Genomic DNA, 21,075 nt, shown 5'->3' on the forward strand with positions numbered 1-21,075 from the left:
AAATATTTATATAAAAAATAATAATAATAATCTTTAGAAATGACAATACAGGAAGTCACTAAAGGTTTCTTTCCTAATTCAACTTACACCGACTTGAACCGTGTCAAGTTAAAGTCTGTACGCTGATGGTTATGAGAAGCAAAATTTTTATTTTTCCTTAAAAAAAATGAAAAATAGTGGCCAAGTTTTGCACAAACTAACAATTAACCAAAACATAGATAATCTCTGTCAATTCTCTGTAAACTATTTGCATCTAATGGTATTTATATTCTACATATTTCTCAGATGGTGTTGATTAATACCAGTTACTGCTGATCTGATGTGTAGACCTGAAGTTGTTTTGGGTACAGATTCAATCGAACGTCCAGCGCTCCTTTGAAAAGAATTGTGACCGTTCTCAGACACTGATCTGGGAAAGGTCATTATTTAAGGAAACTTCGTTTTCCCAATATGGAGACTTTCTCCTTCCACCCAAATGTAATCAGATAACAGAAGGTCAGACTCATAAAAATAAAATACCGATTGTCTCTTTATTTATACTTTTGTATCCAGTGTTGTTTGGTAACTTGAGCAATTATCTGACTGGTCACAAACTTTTTCCAACTATGCTTCACATCCCAATAAATTCTGACCTGCTGGGCTTTGTTGATTGCTATGGCAACACGGTGCGAAGGCAAGCCGGCCAGCGAGCAGCACTGAATGCGTCTTCTGTTTTTTTAAATGTTTACATGCATTATTTATTTATTTTTTTCAATCTAGTTTCTGTGAGGTGTTCTTGTAACTGATAATTCCATGTCACACTTGCAGGAAGATGATTCAGGGAAAGATGCCTAAAAGTTTTAAAGAAAGAAAATTCATCCTGCAAAATGTAGAAGTGACCGTTTCCTACTTAGAACTGCGTCTCGTTTGTTTGCAAGGAATAAACAACGTTTTCTTTCTATTTTAAACTAATCTGTTACATAACTAAACTAATGAAGTGTCATTTTCACTAACAAGCTTTGAACAAAAACAGAAGCTTAACAATCGTTAACAAATCTTTTGATTTTTCACTTTAAACGACAGCCTGAGATTACAGACAATATGAGACGCATCACGGGGACACCAACTGATCTGTTCGTCCAAATAGAGTTAAAACCTAAACTTTTATAAAGTATAGTTTAAATGTTTAAAACGTCCACTGTGCATGCTTTGAGCTGAAATACCCTTTTTTGTATCTCCTGTGAAAAAGATTTATTAAAACACAAACTAAATAAATTGGCAGGAATCATAAAAAACTGATTACAAGACTTCAAAAACCATACAAAAGTTGTTTCACTACGTCTATTTGACTGTTTTAGTCAATAAATGTTTGATTATAAATGGTAGGATTGGATTAAAACAAAAACTGACGTTTGAAAAAATCTGCAAAATTTCCAAACGGTTTTGAAATAGTTGCAAAATGTGCAACTATTCCTCCGTTTTCTGATAGAAAATGATGGAATGTGTGTTAAAGTGCAAAGAAAATAATTAAAAAAGGCGAGGAATCAGATCTGCTTTTGTTCAAAGTAAGTACAGATTGGCCTGGTCATAAAATATAATCACACAGACAATATTAATGAGAATAATGTGAAATAAAAACAATGGTTTTTCAAGATTTCTCTTATTGCTGTTAATCTCAAATAAACAATAGATTTTGTTTTCTCTGCTCAATAGTGTCTGCTGAAACTTTGCTGATTAAATATAAATATTAACAACATCCCCATCACAAAATGAGGAGGACGGATTCATTGTCAGTAAAAAATAAGCAAACGAACAAACCATTGGTTCATTTTTGACTTACTACAAGTTAAAACTAAAAATAAACAGTGATTTCACGTTGACATACGCCAACCCACTCTGTTCCCACAGCTTCGGAGAACTAAAAACATTTTAGTAGGACCTGGTAGTGACAGACAAAACACACCAGAAAAGCATATATAGTGAAAAGATTCAGGAAAACAAGTTGGAACTTAAAGCTATACTACTGTGAACTCCACAGAGCCACCATTAGCTCCTGCCTCCTTCTACATTAAACTTTAATAAAATAAAGAGCCGGAGAGATTAGCAACACATTTCAGACTTTTAAATGAGGACCCCTACAAGAAGCTGCGATTTAATCTGCAGCAAATACAAAGTTCACCGAGTCTGACAGAAGAGTTTCTGCAGAATCCGTATGTTGCTACAGGTTTGAAATGGTGAAAAATATAAAACAATGCAACTGCTGTCAAAGTCTCAATATGAGTCAGTGTTAAGCGCCACAATGTCTTTGTTGTTTTCTTATGTAGGTGTATTTATCCATGCAATGGGTCTCATCAAGTTATGCCTCCTCACACCCTCTCTACTGCTGTTGCCTAAATACAGTCACTCCTGTGCCATCTTGGAGTTTTTTTATCCTCCTAATTATACACTGAATAAAACGGACCGCTGCAGAAAAGGAACAGGAGAATGTTATGAGTTATGTACGACATGTGAACCTTGTTCCTCCCGGCGTTACTTTAAACTGGCGTGAAAAAACAATCTGCACTTTTTTTAAATTTGGCAGTTTTGGGTGCTCATCTTTCTCAAGAAACCCTAAAGCAGTTTACAAGAGAGAAGACGCCGACCCTCAACTTTAACACCTTTAACTGTCTAGAGTCGTCCTCGTCCTCACTCATTTACTGCAGCTGTGTGCAAATTTATTAGTCAAAATGGCAAAAATCTAAAGGAGTCAAGCAAAAAATAAATAGTAAAATAATTTTAGCGAATTAGAAAAGTTACTGAAAATCAAAACTTTTCGTCTTTTTCAAAAGATCATGAAGCTGCACTAATAATAATTCTTACAACTGGATTGTTTGCTTTTAATATTTAGAGGTAAATGTAATATCTTGGTCAAATAAAAGTCGGGTTGAAAAACGAACGCACCTAAAGGAGTCTTCTGCTGGTCAGACATTTGACTGCGTTGCTCTACAAATACGACATAAAGGAGTTTAAAGTGGAGGCTTTAAAAGGACTGCACAGTAAATATCAGGGCTGAGCTCAGCTTTACTGCCATTCCTGTTTGTGGTGATCCATCGGAGCAATGAAAAAGAAATGTAAAAATCCCAAGCTAAAATAAAAAAATAATAATGATTTACAAACAAATTTGAAGTGTTTTTGCTTAAAATGTCCATCTAGTGTGCTCCAAGTGGCTCAGACTCTAATTTTAAAAATTGATATAAGTTTTTAGGTCGACAATAAATTGCAGCAGGAGTGCAGAGAACGATGAGACAAAATGTTTTAATATGGATTAGAGTGAGCGCGGGTTAATGGCTAATCAGTGTAAATTAAAAGGCTTTTTATTTTTTAGTACCATTAGGGAGGATCAATGTCTGATCTAATATCCTATCTTAATCCTCGGGGCCCCCGCAGCATCTGACCATGATCATTAGTTTGGTAGGTAGGCAGATATACACACACACTCCCACACACACACACACAATGACACAATAAAAAAATCTGGGCAAAGCCATTAAAACACAAAGGAGCACACACAGACGTACAACTGCAGGACGACGTGGTTCTAATGTAATCGTGCACTCTAAAGGTTCCCGAGTTAAAACTGTTCAAACTAAAGGCTCAGGAGATCGATTCTAATATAATAACTTGAGAAATAAGAAATGACGTGCATCGGTGCGCACCTTTATGAATGTGTGTCAAAGGTTTGTCAGCCATCAGTAAAAACGGGACAAGATAAAACCAAATAACGGAGCGCTCCCATTTCTTGACATTTTAGGTTTCTATTTCTGTCGTGTATCAGTAACGAGTATCAAATGATCTCATGTCTGCACAAACAAGTAAATATGTGGTAGTCCGTATGTTTGGAGTGACATCATCAACCAAACATGTTCAGTTTCTCTGCTCAAGTCTCACTAAACTGCAGTTATTCAAGCCAGGCACATAAAGACGTTCAGCTATGACTTTTGTTTTTTCTAACTTAAAATTTTAATTTTTTTTTTACATTTTAATTAGGGATGCACAATATTGGATTTTGGGCCGATATGCCGATACGTTAAAACTTATTGGGCCGATATTTTATATACGTTCCTTTGTCAGAACACAGCCCTCTTATTTATTTTTATTTGCTACAAAAATTGTGTAACAGCTGTTAAAGCTTATAACCAGTAACAGCCATATGCATAGCACTTTAACTTATATTAAATGAAAAGTGTTAAATGTTATTTATTAGCGTTAGTCACCTGCGATGCTGTCTCACTTGTTCCAGGTTCCTATAGCTGCAGTGTGGGATCCTCTGCACTCCTGTGCATGAAGGACAGACTTTTTAAGTTCAAGGTTTTTGTCTATCCAATGCGCCGTAAGACTAATCATGCTAACGGGGCTAACACGACGTCCACATGTCTGTGGCAAAACTCACCCAAGTGCTATCGGCTGTTAGCTTCTCAATGACGTCGGAAATGACGGCTTGTAACTCGAGTAACGTTACGTCAGAAAAATATCTCTGACTGCGGACGATGTAGCGAGGCTCAACGTAGTCCATGAATCTTCGGAGTCCGACATCCTCACCAACGAAAAATAAAACTTCCACACCGCCGACATTTTGAGTTTTCCTCTCCGCCGTGAGATCGGGTAGGCGCGCGTGACGTCATCACGTTGTGCAGGCGCTGCAGGCATCCTTGTCACTGGGTTGTCATACAAAAACAGCGCCTTTTACATCTGTGGGTTATTTTGATGGAATGGCCGATGTCCGATATTGAACTTTAACGCTAATATTGGCCAATACTGACACCATGCCGATAATATCGTGCATCCCTAATTTTAATCAAGCATTTTTCCATAGAATGATTAAAATTTTCACAAAGTCTTCTTTGAAATCTGCTTCGGCATACAGTAATCCCTCACTACTTCGTGGTTCAACTTTCGCGGACTCGATCTTTCACGGTTTGTCTACGAGTGTCAACTTTAATATTACTCACGTGATTGGGACGGTACGGGATTAAAAGTTAATGTGAAAAAATAAAAATACTTTGGACAGGTGCCGCCATTTTGTAGTTTTCTTTCAATAAGCCTATACTGTAAGGCCAGTCAAAGAACTACATTACCCAGAAGCAAACGGCGCTTTCGGCTGCTTTCTGCCGAAAATGGAGGGAAAGTTTTGATCCGATCCGAACCCGTTTAAAAAGTTTGGTCCTTATTCATAGTGACTTCGGCGCTCAGTGGCTGCAGAGAGCCGATCAGAACCGGACCAAGACGGATGAGTCCCCATTTAAAATGTTGCAGTAGCTACTGTGCAGTGCATATATGTTGTTAAATTGGTGTAGGTTTAAGAGTTTAGAACATTGCAAGAGTGTGGGAAGGATTTATAAAAACTTTAAAATATGTGTATATAAATTAGTGCTGTCAATCGATTAAAAAATTTAATCAATCTCATTCTGGGGCTGTGATTAATCACAATTAATCACTATGCTCAAGAATAGTGTAGTAGGAATGTTATATTTATTTTAGTATTTTAATAAACAGCATTCCTACTTTGCGGTTTTTCACGTATTGCGGGGCGGGGTGTCCAGAATGTAACCCCTGCGATAAACAAGGGACTACTCTACTTAATCTATTTATGTCTTTTTAACGCTACTTTTACCTTTAAGAGGGCCTTCTAAAAAATTACCTAGCCTTTGGAGACTTTTAGTAATTCAGTTTTAGCTTCTTCAGCAAATTTTGAGTCATTCAGCTCTTGTTCCCCCCCCCCCCCATTTTCATCCATTTTTCTAGTTTCGGTTAGCGATGCTAAATGTTACAAGGCTCATTTGGCCGCATTACATGCAGTGTAGGAGTTGTGAAATTGCATCATAAACATCTACAATAACTTTGTTCACATATGGGAGTTTTCCAGACTCTCAAGAGTCTCTTGAGTCATATAAAGCAAACACTAATTTACACACACTCACATAATGTTGCTCGTTGGGGTTGATTTTAAGCAGATAAAAAACAAATATTAAGCCCACCCACAGAGCGCCAGCACAAATGAACTGAATCCAACTTTTATTGAGACTCCTTTCCAAAAGCACCCAATAGAACTAAGACGTCCAACTCCCACACTACAGACTCCAACAGATTGATGCCGTGCTAACGTATCAATAAAAGGCAAACGGGAGGTAATGTATTCAATGCAACACCTGGGAGTCTATGATGGTGTACGTATGCTGTTTATTGTTCCCTGTCACTAGTGCTGATGTTCCTGCTCCCACTTATATTTAAGTCTTGCCATAAAAATTCCTAATTAACAGAGAGAACAGAAAATATTACAAGATTATGTCATATTCAATGTTTTATTTTATTAAGTCAACTGTAAAACCAAAAATGAGTAAATTAACTAATATAAAGTGATCTTAAATTTTGCTGCTTGTTAATAAAAACAAGCTTTTTTTGAACTCATACTTCTTCCTTATTTAGAAGATCTTAACACTAATTTATGGTTTTGGTTGTGTTTCCATTGTTTCCGTTCATGACGGTGTGGTGCCCCCTGGTGGATAAATGAACCACTGCAGAACTTCCCAATCAAACCAGTGAATCGTTAAAGTAGCCCAAAACAATATAAAAACAATTAGTGAAAAATACAAATAAAACTAGAGAAATTGCATTTCCTCTACAAATTAGGAAATTAGCTAAAAAAGCTGAAATTAGCAAAAAATAATAGCTGAAAATGCAGAAAGAAGCTTAAACTACCAGAAGGAACTGAAAGGAGTTGAAATTAGTTTTTTTATTAAAGTGGAATTAGCTAAAAAAGCTAAAATTAGCATAACATCATCTAAATAGTAGCTGAAATAACTGAAACTAGAAATAAATTGAAAGGCGCATAACAAGCTGAAATTAGCAGAAGGACATTAATTAGGCTGAAAGTAGCAGAGATTGCCATGAAAAACTTTAATGTATATGAAATCAGCTGAAATTAGCTAAAAAGGTAGCTGAAAACGTAGAACAAGCTTAAATTAGCATAAGAAAGCAGAAAGAGAACACATTTACACAATTAGGCTGAAAGAAGCAAAAATGAGCACAAAAAAATGGAAATTATCTGAAAAAAAGACAAAATTAGCAAAAAAGCAGCTGAAAAGGCAGAAAGAAGCTTAAATTACAAGGGAGTGGTGAGAGCACATTTTTCTGAATTAGGCTGAAAAAAGTTTAAATGAGTGCATAAAATGTGGAATTAGCTGAAAAGCTTAAATTAGCATAGCTGAAATAGTAGAAAAAGCTGAAACTTGCAGAAATAAACTCAAAAGAACATAAGCAGAAATAAGTAAGAAGCACAAACTGTAGTTAGCCGAAAGGAACACAAAACAGCTGGAAAAAAAAAAACTGCTGAAATTAGCTGAAAACAGCTGAAAAAATTGTTAAATTTGCACAAAGAAGCAGAACCGGAACAAAATGTGAAAGGAGCAGTAAAAGACTGTAAACAGATCTAAAGGCCTGAAGGATGTAAAATGAGCTCAGTTCATTTTCTTTGAGGAAAAAGTGGCAGAAAAAGCTAAATTTTTCAAAAAGCTAAAGTTGCATCAATACCAAAAGTCATAGCAGGATTGTCCTGAAAGAGCTGAATGTTTTGATTTATGATTCGATGAAATAGCTTGAAAAGACCAGAATGGCTCTGAAAAAAGTGCGGAAGAACAATGGATCACAATAGAGTGAATGCTTCATGATGAAATGTCCTGACCTTCGAATTAGCTGTTATTTAAATATAGATCCCCTTTTTAACTTTAGGTGTAATAATTCCCTGAATTATACTGCCCCCTAAAAATCATTGCTGAATGTGGTTGTGCATAGAGGAACTTACTTTTCATAGTACCAGCTTCTTCCTCATCCTCATCATCAGAGTTAATTACCATGGTACCGAGCTGTGACTGCATGGTTCCTGTGTCCTCATGTTCAATCATTGTACCGCTAAATGAACTTGCTAAGGACCCAGCAGCCCGGACGGTTCCGGAGTCACCCGCTCCAGCTCGAACCATCGTCCCCTGGTCCACTTCATCCTCATCCTGAAACGCACAGCAAGGTACCATTACTGAGAATACATTTACTCAGGTTAATGTAAGCTTTACTTCCAATTGTATTCAGCAAAAGTTTGACTGAACGTGTAGTTTAGATTCTAAAATAATTTGTTGACAATTTAGAGCTGAATCAAGCCAGTTTTATCAAGCCCCCTCTTTTAGGAACCACTGATTTTACATGTTTACAATCAAGGTTTTACATTAGCCATAGCTTTAATCCTAAAATACTAAAACACTCGCTCTCAAATCTGCATCAGAAGTACAAATTCAAAAGTCTGTACCGAATTGTCGTCTTCTGCGTCCTGCTCTCTTTGTTCTGCCTCCTCTTGTTTCTTCAGTTTTATCTCCATGGCATCTTGGATCAAAACTCTTAGGATGGAATTGGGCTTGGCTGATTTGATGAAAGGATGCTGCAGGAAGAGGAGAAACACAAAATTGCCTCTGAACTCAATACAGAAGTGCCTAACAGTAATGAAATGCAACTTTAATAAAAAATAAATCCATAACTGAGAGAAATGTTATGACAGACTGGATCATGTAATAATCTAAATGTATAATCTGATAAGATTTTTGAGAACTTGTTTTTTTTTTTTTTTTTAACCAAGTCCCACCTGGTTTACGCCTCCACCATCATCATTACGTTACCTGTAACAACTGTGTGGCTGTTGCTCTATTTTCCGGGTTTTTCACCAAACACTGGCTGACAAAGTCCAGAAAGTTTGCCGACCACAGATCTGGGTTACGAAGCGTTGGGGGAGGGTTGGTGGGAATCATGAAGATCGCCTACAAGAACAAACACATTTAGGTGCATGCGAACCAAAGACCGTTTGGGACAAAAAACAGTGGTTTCAGAATTGTCCCACTAATTTTCTTCCGGCTAATCGAAACTATTTTCCTCACCCTCATTGGGTGTATATCAGCGTACGGTGGTTTGCCCTCAGCCATCTCTATCGCCGTTATTCCCAGCGACCAGATGTCAGCGACACAGTTGTAACCGATCTCCTGTATGACCTCTGGAGCCATCCAGAACGGTGTGCCGATGACCGTGTTTCGCTTTGCCATAGTGTCCTAAAAAAAAAGGGAAACTACATTTAAAGCAAACTCTAAAAACAGAAACCATGCTTAGTTAAAAGGGGGGAAACAACAATAAGTTTTTATTTAAGATATTAAAATATATATTTGCATGAAGTCTCATTAGGTCAGACATAAGACATTTGAATGCTTCTTTTGAAAAATGAGAATCTAGTCAAGATAAGTCAACTTTATTTATAAAGCACATTTAAAGCAGCAGCTGTTACCAAAGTGCTTAACAATAACATCAATGAGAGTAAATTAATGGAAAATAAAAAAATGATAGTACTGAAAATTAACAGCATTATTCATCCGACCTTTATTTATACAGGTTAATCCCATTGAGCCTCGGGGACTCGTTTACGAGAGAGGCCTGGTTTTAACAAAGAGTGATGACAACAGTGGACAATCATAAAGGATGCGTACAAATTGAAGTGGAAATAAAATGGTATTTAAAAGAAAATGTAACAAAAACTAGCTAGGTTGTAAGGCGATGCAGGAAACTAAACATGAACTAAAATGAGCTTCTATCACTTTTCATTTAGCTTAAAAACTTGAGCATGCTCAGTGCAGACCTCTGAAAATGAAACATTAAAGACAAGAAGTGTTTTCAGGTTTTTAGTAAATTGTTTTACTGATTTGAAGGATTGTAATAAAGTTTATTAAGAAATATTAAAAAAAGGTTTTGATAAAGTGTAAGGCATAAGTAGTAAATGCATTTTTTTTTTATTGTGTATATTGTAAACTCTACATTTCTTTAAAAAATAATTTGATATATCTAAAAATCAAAGTTAATTTATATATTTTTTCCCATAAATATTAACTGAGACTGGCACTAGGCTTGGACCAGATTTTAAATTTTGTCCCCCTTGTGTAATAGAGTTTGGCACCCCCGCTGTAGGTGACCTTCAAATCCTTCTCCTGAGCTGCTCGGTGTTTTCAGTTAGATGATAAAAACCCGTCCATAAAAGACAAAACAGCAGTTTTAATAGTTTGTATTAAAAAAATAAAAATAAAAAAACAGAACAAAACATACTAAATCAACTCGCACTGTGTGAAATGCCAGATTAAAAACAGAAGAGTTTTTAGCAGAGATTAAAAAACAGAAAGAGAAGTGGCCTGCCTGATGTTGGGGGGCAGATCGTTCCAAAGTTTGGGGCCCACGACTGAAAAAACCCGATCTCTGAGCTTCAGTTTTGTTTTAGGAACGGTCAAAAGGAGCTGATCAGATGATCTCAGGGCCCGAGGGGGAACATATGGTTCTAGTAGTTTAGAGAGATAAGGGGGTGCAAGGCCCTTTATGCCCTTAAATGTTAGCAGGAGAATTTTAAAATCAATTCTGGTATGCACAGGGAGCCAGTGAAGGGAGGACAGAACTGGTAATATGTTCAAACCTAATCTAAACCCAAACAGTGTAAAGTCAGGTGTTCTTACTGTGAGCTGTCCAGCAACTCCAAAATCAGCCAGTTTGGCTTGACCTTCTGTGTTCAGCAGGATGTTGCCTGCCTTGATGTCTCTGTGGATCTTCCTCATGAAGTGAAGATACTCCAGACCCTTCAGAGTCGACTGCAGGACGGTGGCAATCTCCTCCTCTGTGAGCTGTAATGTACGAACGCACACGACGATCACTGTAGGGAGGTGATCCCAAAGAAATTAAGACACATTTACCAGGTTTTCAAGTTCAAGTAGGTTTATCGTCGTTCTCAGCACACGGGGTACACCCAGAAATAGCAAAAATAAAAAGAAACAGTAAATAAGGATCTAAGATATACACTAAGGTATACTCTAAATGAACGCCAAACGGTACGCTAAAAGATCTAAGAGATACGTTAAACACCAATAATGCAAAACAATACGGCGTTTTGTAGCAAATACATATTTCTTAAACATTTATTTGGATGTCTCTTTTGGGTTTTTTATATGCCGCTTGTATGGAAGCATGAAACTAAAAGCTTTGATGCAAGTTATGATGCATTAATTGTTAAATCCTTTTCCAAGAAATGATATGTCTCGATTAAAGAAGTCAAATTCCTTCAAGTATGTTGCGAGTCTGTCCTCCTTCCTTCACACCTGATGCAGTCTGCACAAACTACATGTAGGCGAGCGTGTTTGAGTATTACGTTACCGTCTTGTTACGTATTCGGATGATATCAGACACTGATCCTCCGCCACAAAATTCCATGACAATCCACAAGTCGCTGTTTTTGAAGTAGCTGCCGTAATACCGCACCACATGGGGACTGAGCAGAGACACAGAAATGTCAGGCTGCAGGTATTGCTTTACTTTAAGGTTTGAAATCGTTTTACTTAGTAAGTGGCGTTTCAAAACTACCACTGTGGACATGGATGGTGAGATTTGCAGAGTAGAAAAATGTTTTTCAAATGTGTTGAAAAGTATAAAATATATTCTACATTAAAAATAATAATAATAAATAAATTGCTGTCTAATTACTTTTGTGAAACAAAACCGCAAATGTTTCAAATATGACAAAGTACTGAATAAGCTCCACATTAGTAATACTATTACGTACCAACATTAAAATATACAATCTTAAACTTATACACACCTGTTACACTGCTGCATGATGGAGATTTCCTTAATGATCTCTTGCAGATCAGACTCTACAGGAACCTGTTTGATGGCAACAATCTCCCCCGTTTCTTTATAATGGGCCTTGAAAACACAACCATAAGACCTGCAGACACAAAGAGACAAAGGTTTATGATGTTTTAGCTCTTTACTACCTGTGAGTCCGTTTAATAACTTGCTGCTAAAGTTATTCTGCAATGTTTATGTGCCAGTATGCAATAACATATAACATCAGTTTGTTGAGAATTAATCCTTATGTTTTTACCTCTAATTTCTTATGAGCTATAAAGAGGACAAAAAATTATTATTATTATTATTTCTCTTGCTGAAGGTGTTTAGACAAGTTGTGTACTTTTTATCCAGAACAAAAAATACGTTCAGTTTGGTTACTTTTTATTTAACTTTTAAAATTATATACAATATACTGTGTATATGCAGTTAATGGTGTTTTTATTGATATTAATCTGTTCTAAAAGATTAGTCATGATAGATGTACATGAGTTTCTTTCAGGTTGTGTAACGTGCTTGTGAAGAAATACAGTACATTCCTGGCAACATAAGAGTCACCAGAATCATATTTTGTCGAGTTAGTGAGCTTCAACTAAAAGTTCACTCAATTTCCAAAGTCTAGATTAAAGACTGAATTGATCCAAATAGTTTTAGTACAAGTAAAAGTAATTACTAATAGTAATAGTACAAGTTTACGTTCTACCCTAAATGCAGGTGTGATAAAAGGCTCACAGGACTCCATCTTTGTGTTTTTGTCATTGTTTCGAGCCCGAGTGTCACTTTCAACAGTGAAAGGAAACAATCTTCATAAGAACAAACAGTACACGGACACAGACAGTATGAACACCAGGGCAGCAAACGATTGATCCATGAGCAAACAGGACACTGAAGACATTTAGATTAACTGGAGGTTAATTTTTGTTGTGCCAGATGTCGAATACGTGACTGACATCCGACACGATAGACGCACGCACACTGTCAATCAGCTGCTGAAAACAGGAAGAGCGTTGAGAAACAGGAAATGAAGAGGCACTGTTTGAGCAGACAAACAGAAAGGAGGAGCCCAGTGACGAGCAACGTGGGGGAAACACAGTAAACGAGGCAGAAACGCAGACAGACCTTGAGAACGACTAACAAAGTATGAAAGAGAAAATAAACTAATTATAGCCAAGACTCAGGCCTTTTAAACACAGACAGATTTAGACAGTCGGGCAGCGTCTCCCGTCAGGACTTTGTGTCACTCGTCTTGCTGAATGACTCACCCTTCACCCAGCTTCTCCAGGACATCAAAGACTTCCTCTGGCTGCTTGGTGAGGCTGTCCTCGCTCAACTTCTTCAGCTGCCTGAGATGATAAAACACAGACAGATGCTGGTGACGGGTTGTTGGAGGCAAACAACTGATCAGAACGTTTAAACCACGACTATCAGAGCAGGACGGAAACTACACGTTATTTATGTATAATTTAAATTGCCAAAAGAGCTCCTAACTTGTCCTTCTCAATCAAAAAATGGACAGCTGCTCAAAAACATTTAATCCAACAAGCCTACTCATTTTCTTGTGTTTAAATCAATACAAAGACAAGAACAGGAGTAAAATAAAAGTGTAATTGCTCACAAATGCAAGAGTTATCTCATGAAGCAACTTTAAATCACTTACCTAAATATTGCTGAGTATTTTTTGTCCTAATCATTAAAAATAACTATCAAATAAATGTTTACACTGTAAAAACACTGTTTAAAATCCTGTTTTCCACAAACCAGACTAGAAATGTATACATCCATATTCATTACCCTGTAGAACAGAGTTTAAATAATTTATTCGTCTTAAATAACAGTCAAGAATGCAAAGCCTTAAACTTTAAAGGCAAATTATTAACTAATGTGTTGTTGCCATGCCATTATTCTGATGTTTTATTGAATCAGTACTCAAGATATAAATAACATTTACGCTGTGACTAATAAAAAAATAAACACTTTTGCTTCCAAAAAGCCTTCGTAAGTGTTAAAGACGTGTTGACTTCAGAAATAGTTCTTTCGGTTGACAGCCTTTCTGAAACATCAAAATTATAAAACGTCTGTGTTTGAGGTCAGTAAACTAAAAATAGTTCTCAGTTTACAGATAAAAATAGATGAATAAGTCCCAGATGCAGACTGCGACAAACCAGCCTTAAGAGACTGCAGGAAGAAAATATTAAATCAGGTCTGAGCCAAACTGGGATGGCAACGTGTGCGGGTTGGAAAAACCACCAGAAAAACTCAGCTCAACCTCATTATCTTCATCCGTCGACTCGCTGCCATGTTTAGTACCAATTAAAGGCTAGCAGTTCTAACTATTTAATCCAAGTACTTCAGGATTAACTATATATTTAATGCCAACTTCATGTCTATTCTTACTGAAAAATTAAGAATATTTTTTGCCGACATTTTACCATACCATACCAATTAATTTATAGAGTACTTAAAACAGCGACAAGGCCAACCAAAGGGCTGTACAATAGAAACAAACAAGCACAGCAGACAGGAAAACTTTATAAAAATAAAAATAAAGATATAAATAGCAGTGGATAAGAACTAAATGGCCAACACTGGAGCCTACAGACAGGATCCAAACAAATTACACCGTGTCAAAGGCAAGGGTAGAATTTGGTAGAAATTGAAATTCATACATGCACAGCAGTTCCCAGAATAACCAGTTAGATGAAATAATGCATACTTAATTATGGACATAAAAGTGGAGCGTCTCCTTTGATGCGACAATTTTCTTTAGCAAAATGAACAACCTAGAGATTTGTTGTACTTTGCTAAACACATTTGTCTTACAGAGTTACAGACATCTAAGTATTAACATCTAGAGGGATTTCAAAGTTAATAATCCAGGTATAAATGCAACAATGATCAGTCAGGTCATCTGGATGGTTTCTTTTTTTGCTGAGACATTTCATCCTTCATCCAAAGGACTTCATCAGAAAGAAAAGCTTTGCAGAGAGTGGTGAAGGCTGCACAGAAGTCTGTTGGAGTCAGCCTCCCCACCATCACAGACATCTACACCTCCAGATGCAGGAAGAGGGACACCTGCATCATGAAGGACCCCACTCACCCAGCACACACACTTTTTGCCCCGCTCCAAACAGGAAGGAGGTTGAGGATCATTAAGTGTAGAACCTCTAGACTGAGGAACAGCTTCTACCCTGAAGCTGTTAAGACTCAAGAATCTCTAACCAGAATAATCACTGGGAAAAAAATCACATCATGTTGCTGCTGATCTGTTTCATGTTGCTGCTGATCTGTTTCATGTTGCCGTCTTCATTCGTGCTCATCTGCTCACACAGACTCATGTTCGTGCTGCTGTTCGACGAATTGTTTTTGTACTACTAGTACATGACGTATTTTTAGTTAACGTTTTTCTTAGTTCAGAATTTTAGATCTTATTACGGTTTTTCTTTTGCATTTTATACTTTTGTTGGATGTAACTGGGACCCTGTGTACACAATTTTGTTCCACCACATGTACCACATGTGGTGCGTATGACAAATAAAGAACCTTGAATTAGTCCGAGGAGCCACAAACAGAGTCCCATAAGCGCCACACTCCCAAAGTGGAAGAAAAGCACTAGATAGATTATTTTTATTATGATAGACCTTTATTCTTAAATTTAGAATCGAATCTAAAGGTTGAAATATTTCCTGTTTGAATATAGAGTGGCTTCTACTTTGACTTGAAAATTGCTGGGTTTTATGTTGATCTTTAACAAACAGGGCAGATAGAAGAACTTGAACTGAAGGAACTTGCACAAAATAAATGTATTTTAAAATATATGAGCATTTTCACTTGAAAAATTAACTTAATTGTGGTCTACAGTGAACTGGTTTGTAGCAGCTTCATCTTCCCATTGATGATGTACAGGCAAGAACAATGGCTTTTTTAACGTGACCAATATCAGCCAATACGTCAGTTCTACCTCTTAGTTTGACAAAACAAAGGTTTACATTGATTTATACCTTTCAAATGTTATAGAAAAGCTTTTCCAATATCAACTGGACTAATAACCAGTGATGTTTAAATGCATCACGTTCTCTGTTGTGATTTGAATTTCACATTTTACTGCTCGTCTTCCATCTTCTCCCTTCTGCAGGACTCGCCACAGCGAGTGAACTTAAAGATAATAAAAGATTTGGTAATTATTTAACGCCAGATGCTCCTCCTGACACAAACTGGGCTCAAACCAGCAGCCACAGGATTACAAGACTGCAGCACTTAACCACTGAGCTACTGTAGCCCCCATGAGATTGACAACTTCAACCAAAGTTTTTCTCTTGTTTTTTTAAGGAAGATTCAGGAGGATTCTTTTCCTCCTCTGGCTTGGGATCTCCCAGGAGGAGCCTGAGAGCGTCTCTGGGTAGAGGGAGGTCAGGGTTTCTCTTCTGGACCTGTTGCCTCCGTGACCCGACCACAAATGAGCAGTAAGGAGATGGAGGAAAAAAGAGCAGAACTTTTGAACAGCTGCAGAAAATGTTTCTGAGAACAGTTGACCTTTTCAAACCGTTATCAAAGGCTGCTCAAAGCAGATGGTTTTTCAGTAAGTGTGTGGTTTGCCAAACCGCTGTACCACAGCGCACAGATTGGCTTTTGGCAGCACAAACTCAAGAGCATCAATTTCAAGCCAAGAACAACAGAAAATGGACAAGAGCCTTGAAATGCTAATCTTCCACAGGAGCCAAGTTCTGCTTTATGAGATGACCTTCTAGACTTCTGGTAGAAAAAACAAAAACAAATATTTACTAAACTTAAAATGGTGTTCCTGGCTTCTTGTTGAAAAATTTAAATAGGTCTTCTTTATTACAAAAAATAAATAAATAAAAATCAGAGCAATACAGTGCCCTGCACTTCAGACTGCAGCTTTTAAATGTTTTCTAATCTAAAAGAAACTGTTAATTAAAAAAAAAAAAAACTTATTTAAAACCCTCTTTATGGGCGTGTCAGATTAACTTTGTTTACAAAACGTTAGGGACTAAAGACGAGATCTTTTTTAAATTTCTATAGATAACTTTTACGTTAAAGGAGATTCAACTGAAAGTTTTAATGCAATAACTGATTTTAAATAAGCTCAATATGGTCTAGCTGAGGTACTAAAAAACAATGTGCAGTGTTCATATATTATTCAAATTAATAAACTTTTTACAATCATACCAATTAAATATTTCCCTCCCAAGTTGTTTTGTTTGAATGTTAATAATTTAGATTTTTGTGTGCTACCACCAGGAAACTTTATGTAATCAAATCAAGCAAAAAATTTAAAAAATTAAAAAAAAATGGGAGATCTGCTTCAAAACACAAGATGTAAAAATATAAATGAAACATTTTTAAAACAACAAAAAGCAAACTTCTTGCTCTTTTGTAAACCTTGTAAATAAATGGCCAAATTATCATCTTAAAAACTTTATTTACCACTTAACACGAAGCTTAACTAGTTGATTCAAACCCATGTTTAAAATCGGCTCTGAACAGCACGAATACATGAGCTGGACGAGGAAACGTCTGATGACTGCGTGAACACGATAAGAAGAGCAGAAAGTTTGTCATCATCCTGATAAGTGAACAGAGTAGGAACTCTTCAGTTCCTACTGTGAGACACAGAGACCACAACGAACTAAAAACTAGTTCCCATTTTTAACAATAAAACCGCTAAATGGACTGTACCTTTCTGTCTGATCAAGATGCTCAAAGCTCTTTACACGACAATCTATGCCCTCATTTACCCATTCATACAGCACTCTACGATATCAATAAGAACAGTGTTATCACATTCACACACCGATGGGACACACATTGGAGGCAGTGAGGGGTTCAGCGTCTTGCCCAGGGACACTTCAGCATGTGACTGCTGGTGGAATCGAACCCCCAACTCTTGCATTAGAGGACGACTGCTCTAACCACTCATCCACAGCCGCTCCAGCCCCAGCTGGAAAGAAACCTTTAATAACTTTCTAAACGTTTGAACAAGGTTGCATGTTTAGTCTTTCTTAGTTTTTAATATTAAAAAAGTTTTTAACTGACTACCGTATTTACTTGCATTAAGAAAGACTAGACAAGAGAACCACCTCTCCCAATAACATCTGCTGACAAGTAGGAACAAATTACACTTGATAGACCCCAAAAAGCCTGACGCGTGTAGCAATAACAGCTTATTACTGCACAGGTGAGAAACAAAAACAAGTACATTTGACAGGTGAATGTAAAACCACTCAAATCCAAGAAGATCACTTTTCCCCACGTCTTCATGAAGTGAATTATTAACTTGTGACAATTTGCAGTTGGTAACAAGGAAAAAAGAGGAAAACAGTTCTGACTTCTCCCTTTGGAGATGCAGAGAATGCAGATTTGAGGATGAAATTGGGAGAAGATAAAAGCGGAGGAGGCTGATTTCTTCCACTTGAAGCTAGGAGTGATGTCCTGTCCCCATGCAAACCTGATCAGCTCATCAACAAGACACGAGCCGCCATTATATGCGAGTCAAAAAAAAACAATGCTGCTACAAACTTTTTGGCCAATAATAATAAGATTCTCCGTTCAATGTTTGTATTACTGCTTTTTGTTTACACTTTGATTTACTATTCGGTGGCAGAATGTGCAGGCTACTGAAGAGTTAAGACTTGAAATATCCGTTTGTGAAGTTGTGTTACATTTAACGATGTCAAGAAAACTCGAGGTGGCTCAGTTTGTAGAGCTGCCAACTCTCAGCGAGAAGGTTACCCAAGCAAATCCCGGCCGGGGGTCTTTCTGGGTGGAGTTTGCATGTTCTCTCCGTGCATGCGTGGGTTTTCTCCGGATACTCCTGTTTCCTCCCACAGACCAAAAACATGCATGTTAGGCTGATTGGTAACTCTAAATTGTCCCTAGGTAAGAGAGTGAATAGTTGTCTCATTTGTCTCTCTGTGGCCTTGTGATGGACTGGACACTTGTCCAGGGTGTCCCTCGTCTCTCGCACAGTGACTGCTGGATACAGGCACCAGTGACCCCCATGAGTCTTTGGGATTATTAAAGTATTTTTGAATTGAACTGACCCAAAAAGGAAAAAGAGGGTAAAGATAATAGATAACTTGGATTTGACTGAAGGTAGTGTCTCACTGGGCTGTGACTGCTGCAGACTAGTTAGCAAATGCTGGGAGAGAACTGGGAACACTGGGAACATTATGGAGACTCCCTTACACAAATGGCCTTCGCCACCTAGTCACCAGTTGCAGCACAGTGAGATACTGGCTCTTGTGATTAATCAACACATGTCTAGTCTTTTCTCTTAATTACTTGTTAAGATTATAATGTTTAGATTAGATGTCTTTTTGTATTTATTGTTCTATTGTGTATCTGTATTGTTTTACACTTTGTGTTCGGTGTTACACCATGATCCTGGAGGAACGCCGTTTCGTTGCAATATGTACTTTTACGTAGCTGAAATGACAAAAAAAACTCTGACTCTCTAGTGATGTCATTACTATTGTAGTAACAGATTCACGTCATGCAGCAGCTCATATAAATGAAAGACGCCTTCCTTGTACTGAAAAATGTTGAAATCACACCTTTTTTTTTAATTATTACAATATGTACTTCTTGAAAAACCTGAGTCATGCACAGTCAAATTGGTAACAGATTAACAAAGTGCATTTTTCTTGCGTTTAAAGCAATATTTGATAAAGAGATGGTGAGACTGAGAAAGTTGCAAATAAAAATACTGCATTTGTTAAATGGTAGAACCAGGACTGAAAAAGGAAAAATAAATAAATCTGTCTGCCACAGGGGGTGCAAACTGGTGGTGAAGATGAAGTCTCAGATTAAATACTCTGTTTATTATTAAACTTGTAGAACAACATTCATTTTTTTCTAGTTTTCTGCCAACAAACCAGTTCTGGGGATTTTTCAGACACACACTCAGCAGTTAAACCTCACAGACCAAAGCTATACATCTAAAAACACTGAATAAATATGCTCTGAGCTGATTTTCTTAAAACCCTCCTGGATTAAAGCTGCAAAGCAAAGTTCGGCAAACAAGATTTGGGTATTAAATCAGATCTAAAAGTCTTTGATAGTGCGAAGCCCTGAGATTTAACATGATCACCAAGCTAATTCAAAGAAGAGAACTGAGCTTATAGAGAGGCTCTGAAGACTTGAACATGCTAATAATGAGTGTGCAGGTGCAGAAGAGAAATTATATTATTATTATAGATGATTTTTCCACAAATTTGCCTCTGCAAAGAAATTTCTAAACAGCTGGCAACCCATTAATAAGTTATGTTCCATTGCATAGGATGAAAAGTAAATTAAAACAGGTGATCAAAGCAGAAACTCTTGGTTTCTTACAGAGTAATCTGAGACTGGAAAACAATGAAAAATAAAACTCCCTAATTATTTTAGTTTCACAATTATTTTTCCAAAGAGCTCAAACAGGGTTATGCAACATGTCTTACAGATACTACAAAACCGCTGAGTGAGTATTTGGACATGTTTTTTAGCCCATCACCAAACTTCAATAAAGGTCAAGCTAACAGATAAAAACTAATATGCTAATGCGTTTAAACCGTGCTTTCATTTTTAGATTTACCTGCGAGGGTTGTGCCTCATCTGTACTTTCTCCATGTTGTCCCCCCTCAGCCCGCTCGAACTCCTCCGAATCAGGTCTGGATTCAAACTTGAACCGAGCTCCTCAGCGTCTAGTCGAAGCTAACAGTTAGCTCCGTCTGCTAGCTCGCTAACGGTTAGCAGCGGGCAAGCTAGCCCGCTCAGTTCCGCAGCAGCGTCCCGGCGGACGATAACTACTGCTGCCGTAAAAATCACTTTTGTTTATCATTCTGTAAGACAAGCTTCGCTTCGTGAAAAAGCTTTGCCAGGCTGCGGTATCCTCGCCGTCAGGTACATTTTTCTCCCCGTGTCTGGGCAACTTTCGACCTGTTTGACGGAGCCTTTGGCAGCCGCTGTGACGTTCAACTGAGAAAACCAGGAAGTGGATCGAAGGGCGGGCGGGAAGGCGGAGCGTGTGCAGTGGGTGGAGCGAGCAGCAGGGGGCGCCATTTACACACAAACTGTGCTCTTCTTAAAATTTATTACTAGTCTCTATTTTACATGTTTGTGTCAGAAGACACTGGAAAGCCTTCACATCTATATAGTCAATTTTTGGATGGAATTTTCCCTTTTTTCATTAATACATCTGTATTTACAGGACAACCTAGAATTGATGTCGTCCCCTTAAACCCTTTTAAAATTTGTAACAATAAAAAAGCACTTTTGATTCCAACTTTTGTCATTTGAATTGTTTGAATGTATAGATATACCTTGGTTTGGTTCTTATCTCAATAAAAAATAAAAAAAAAGGCATCCAGCTCAACA

General features: G+C 37.4%; 1 protein-coding gene across 1 annotated transcript in view; it reads right to left on the bottom strand.

Annotated features, from left to right (window-relative positions):
- The window catches only part of LOC119412653 (serine/threonine-protein kinase 4), a 33,488-nt gene extending 12,720 nt beyond the window's left edge, over positions 1 to 20,768 (bottom strand). The window contains exons 1-9 of the mRNA XM_037679687.1: positions 20,294 to 20,768; positions 12,963 to 13,043; positions 11,669 to 11,797; positions 11,227 to 11,341; positions 10,536 to 10,700; positions 8,931 to 9,098; positions 8,676 to 8,813; positions 8,312 to 8,440; positions 7,817 to 8,018 (exon numbers count right to left, since the gene is read on the bottom strand). Coding sequence (XP_037535615.1) covers positions 7,817 to 8,018; positions 8,312 to 8,440; positions 8,676 to 8,813; positions 8,931 to 9,098; positions 10,536 to 10,700; positions 11,227 to 11,341; positions 11,669 to 11,797; positions 12,963 to 13,043; positions 20,294 to 20,328 — 1,162 coding nt within the window. The 5' untranslated portion in view covers positions 20,329 to 20,768. The remainder of the gene's footprint in view (positions 1 to 7,816; positions 8,019 to 8,311; positions 8,441 to 8,675; positions 8,814 to 8,930; positions 9,099 to 10,535; positions 10,701 to 11,226; positions 11,342 to 11,668; positions 11,798 to 12,962; positions 13,044 to 20,293) is intronic.
- Between the last annotated feature and the right edge of the window lie 307 nt (positions 20,769 to 21,075).

This window comes from Nematolebias whitei, chromosome 7, assembly GCF_014905685.2.
Source record: "Nematolebias whitei isolate Nwh7 chromosome 7, NemWhi1, whole genome shotgun sequence".
NCBI lineage: Eukaryota > Metazoa > Chordata > Actinopteri > Cyprinodontiformes > Rivulidae > Nematolebias > Nematolebias whitei.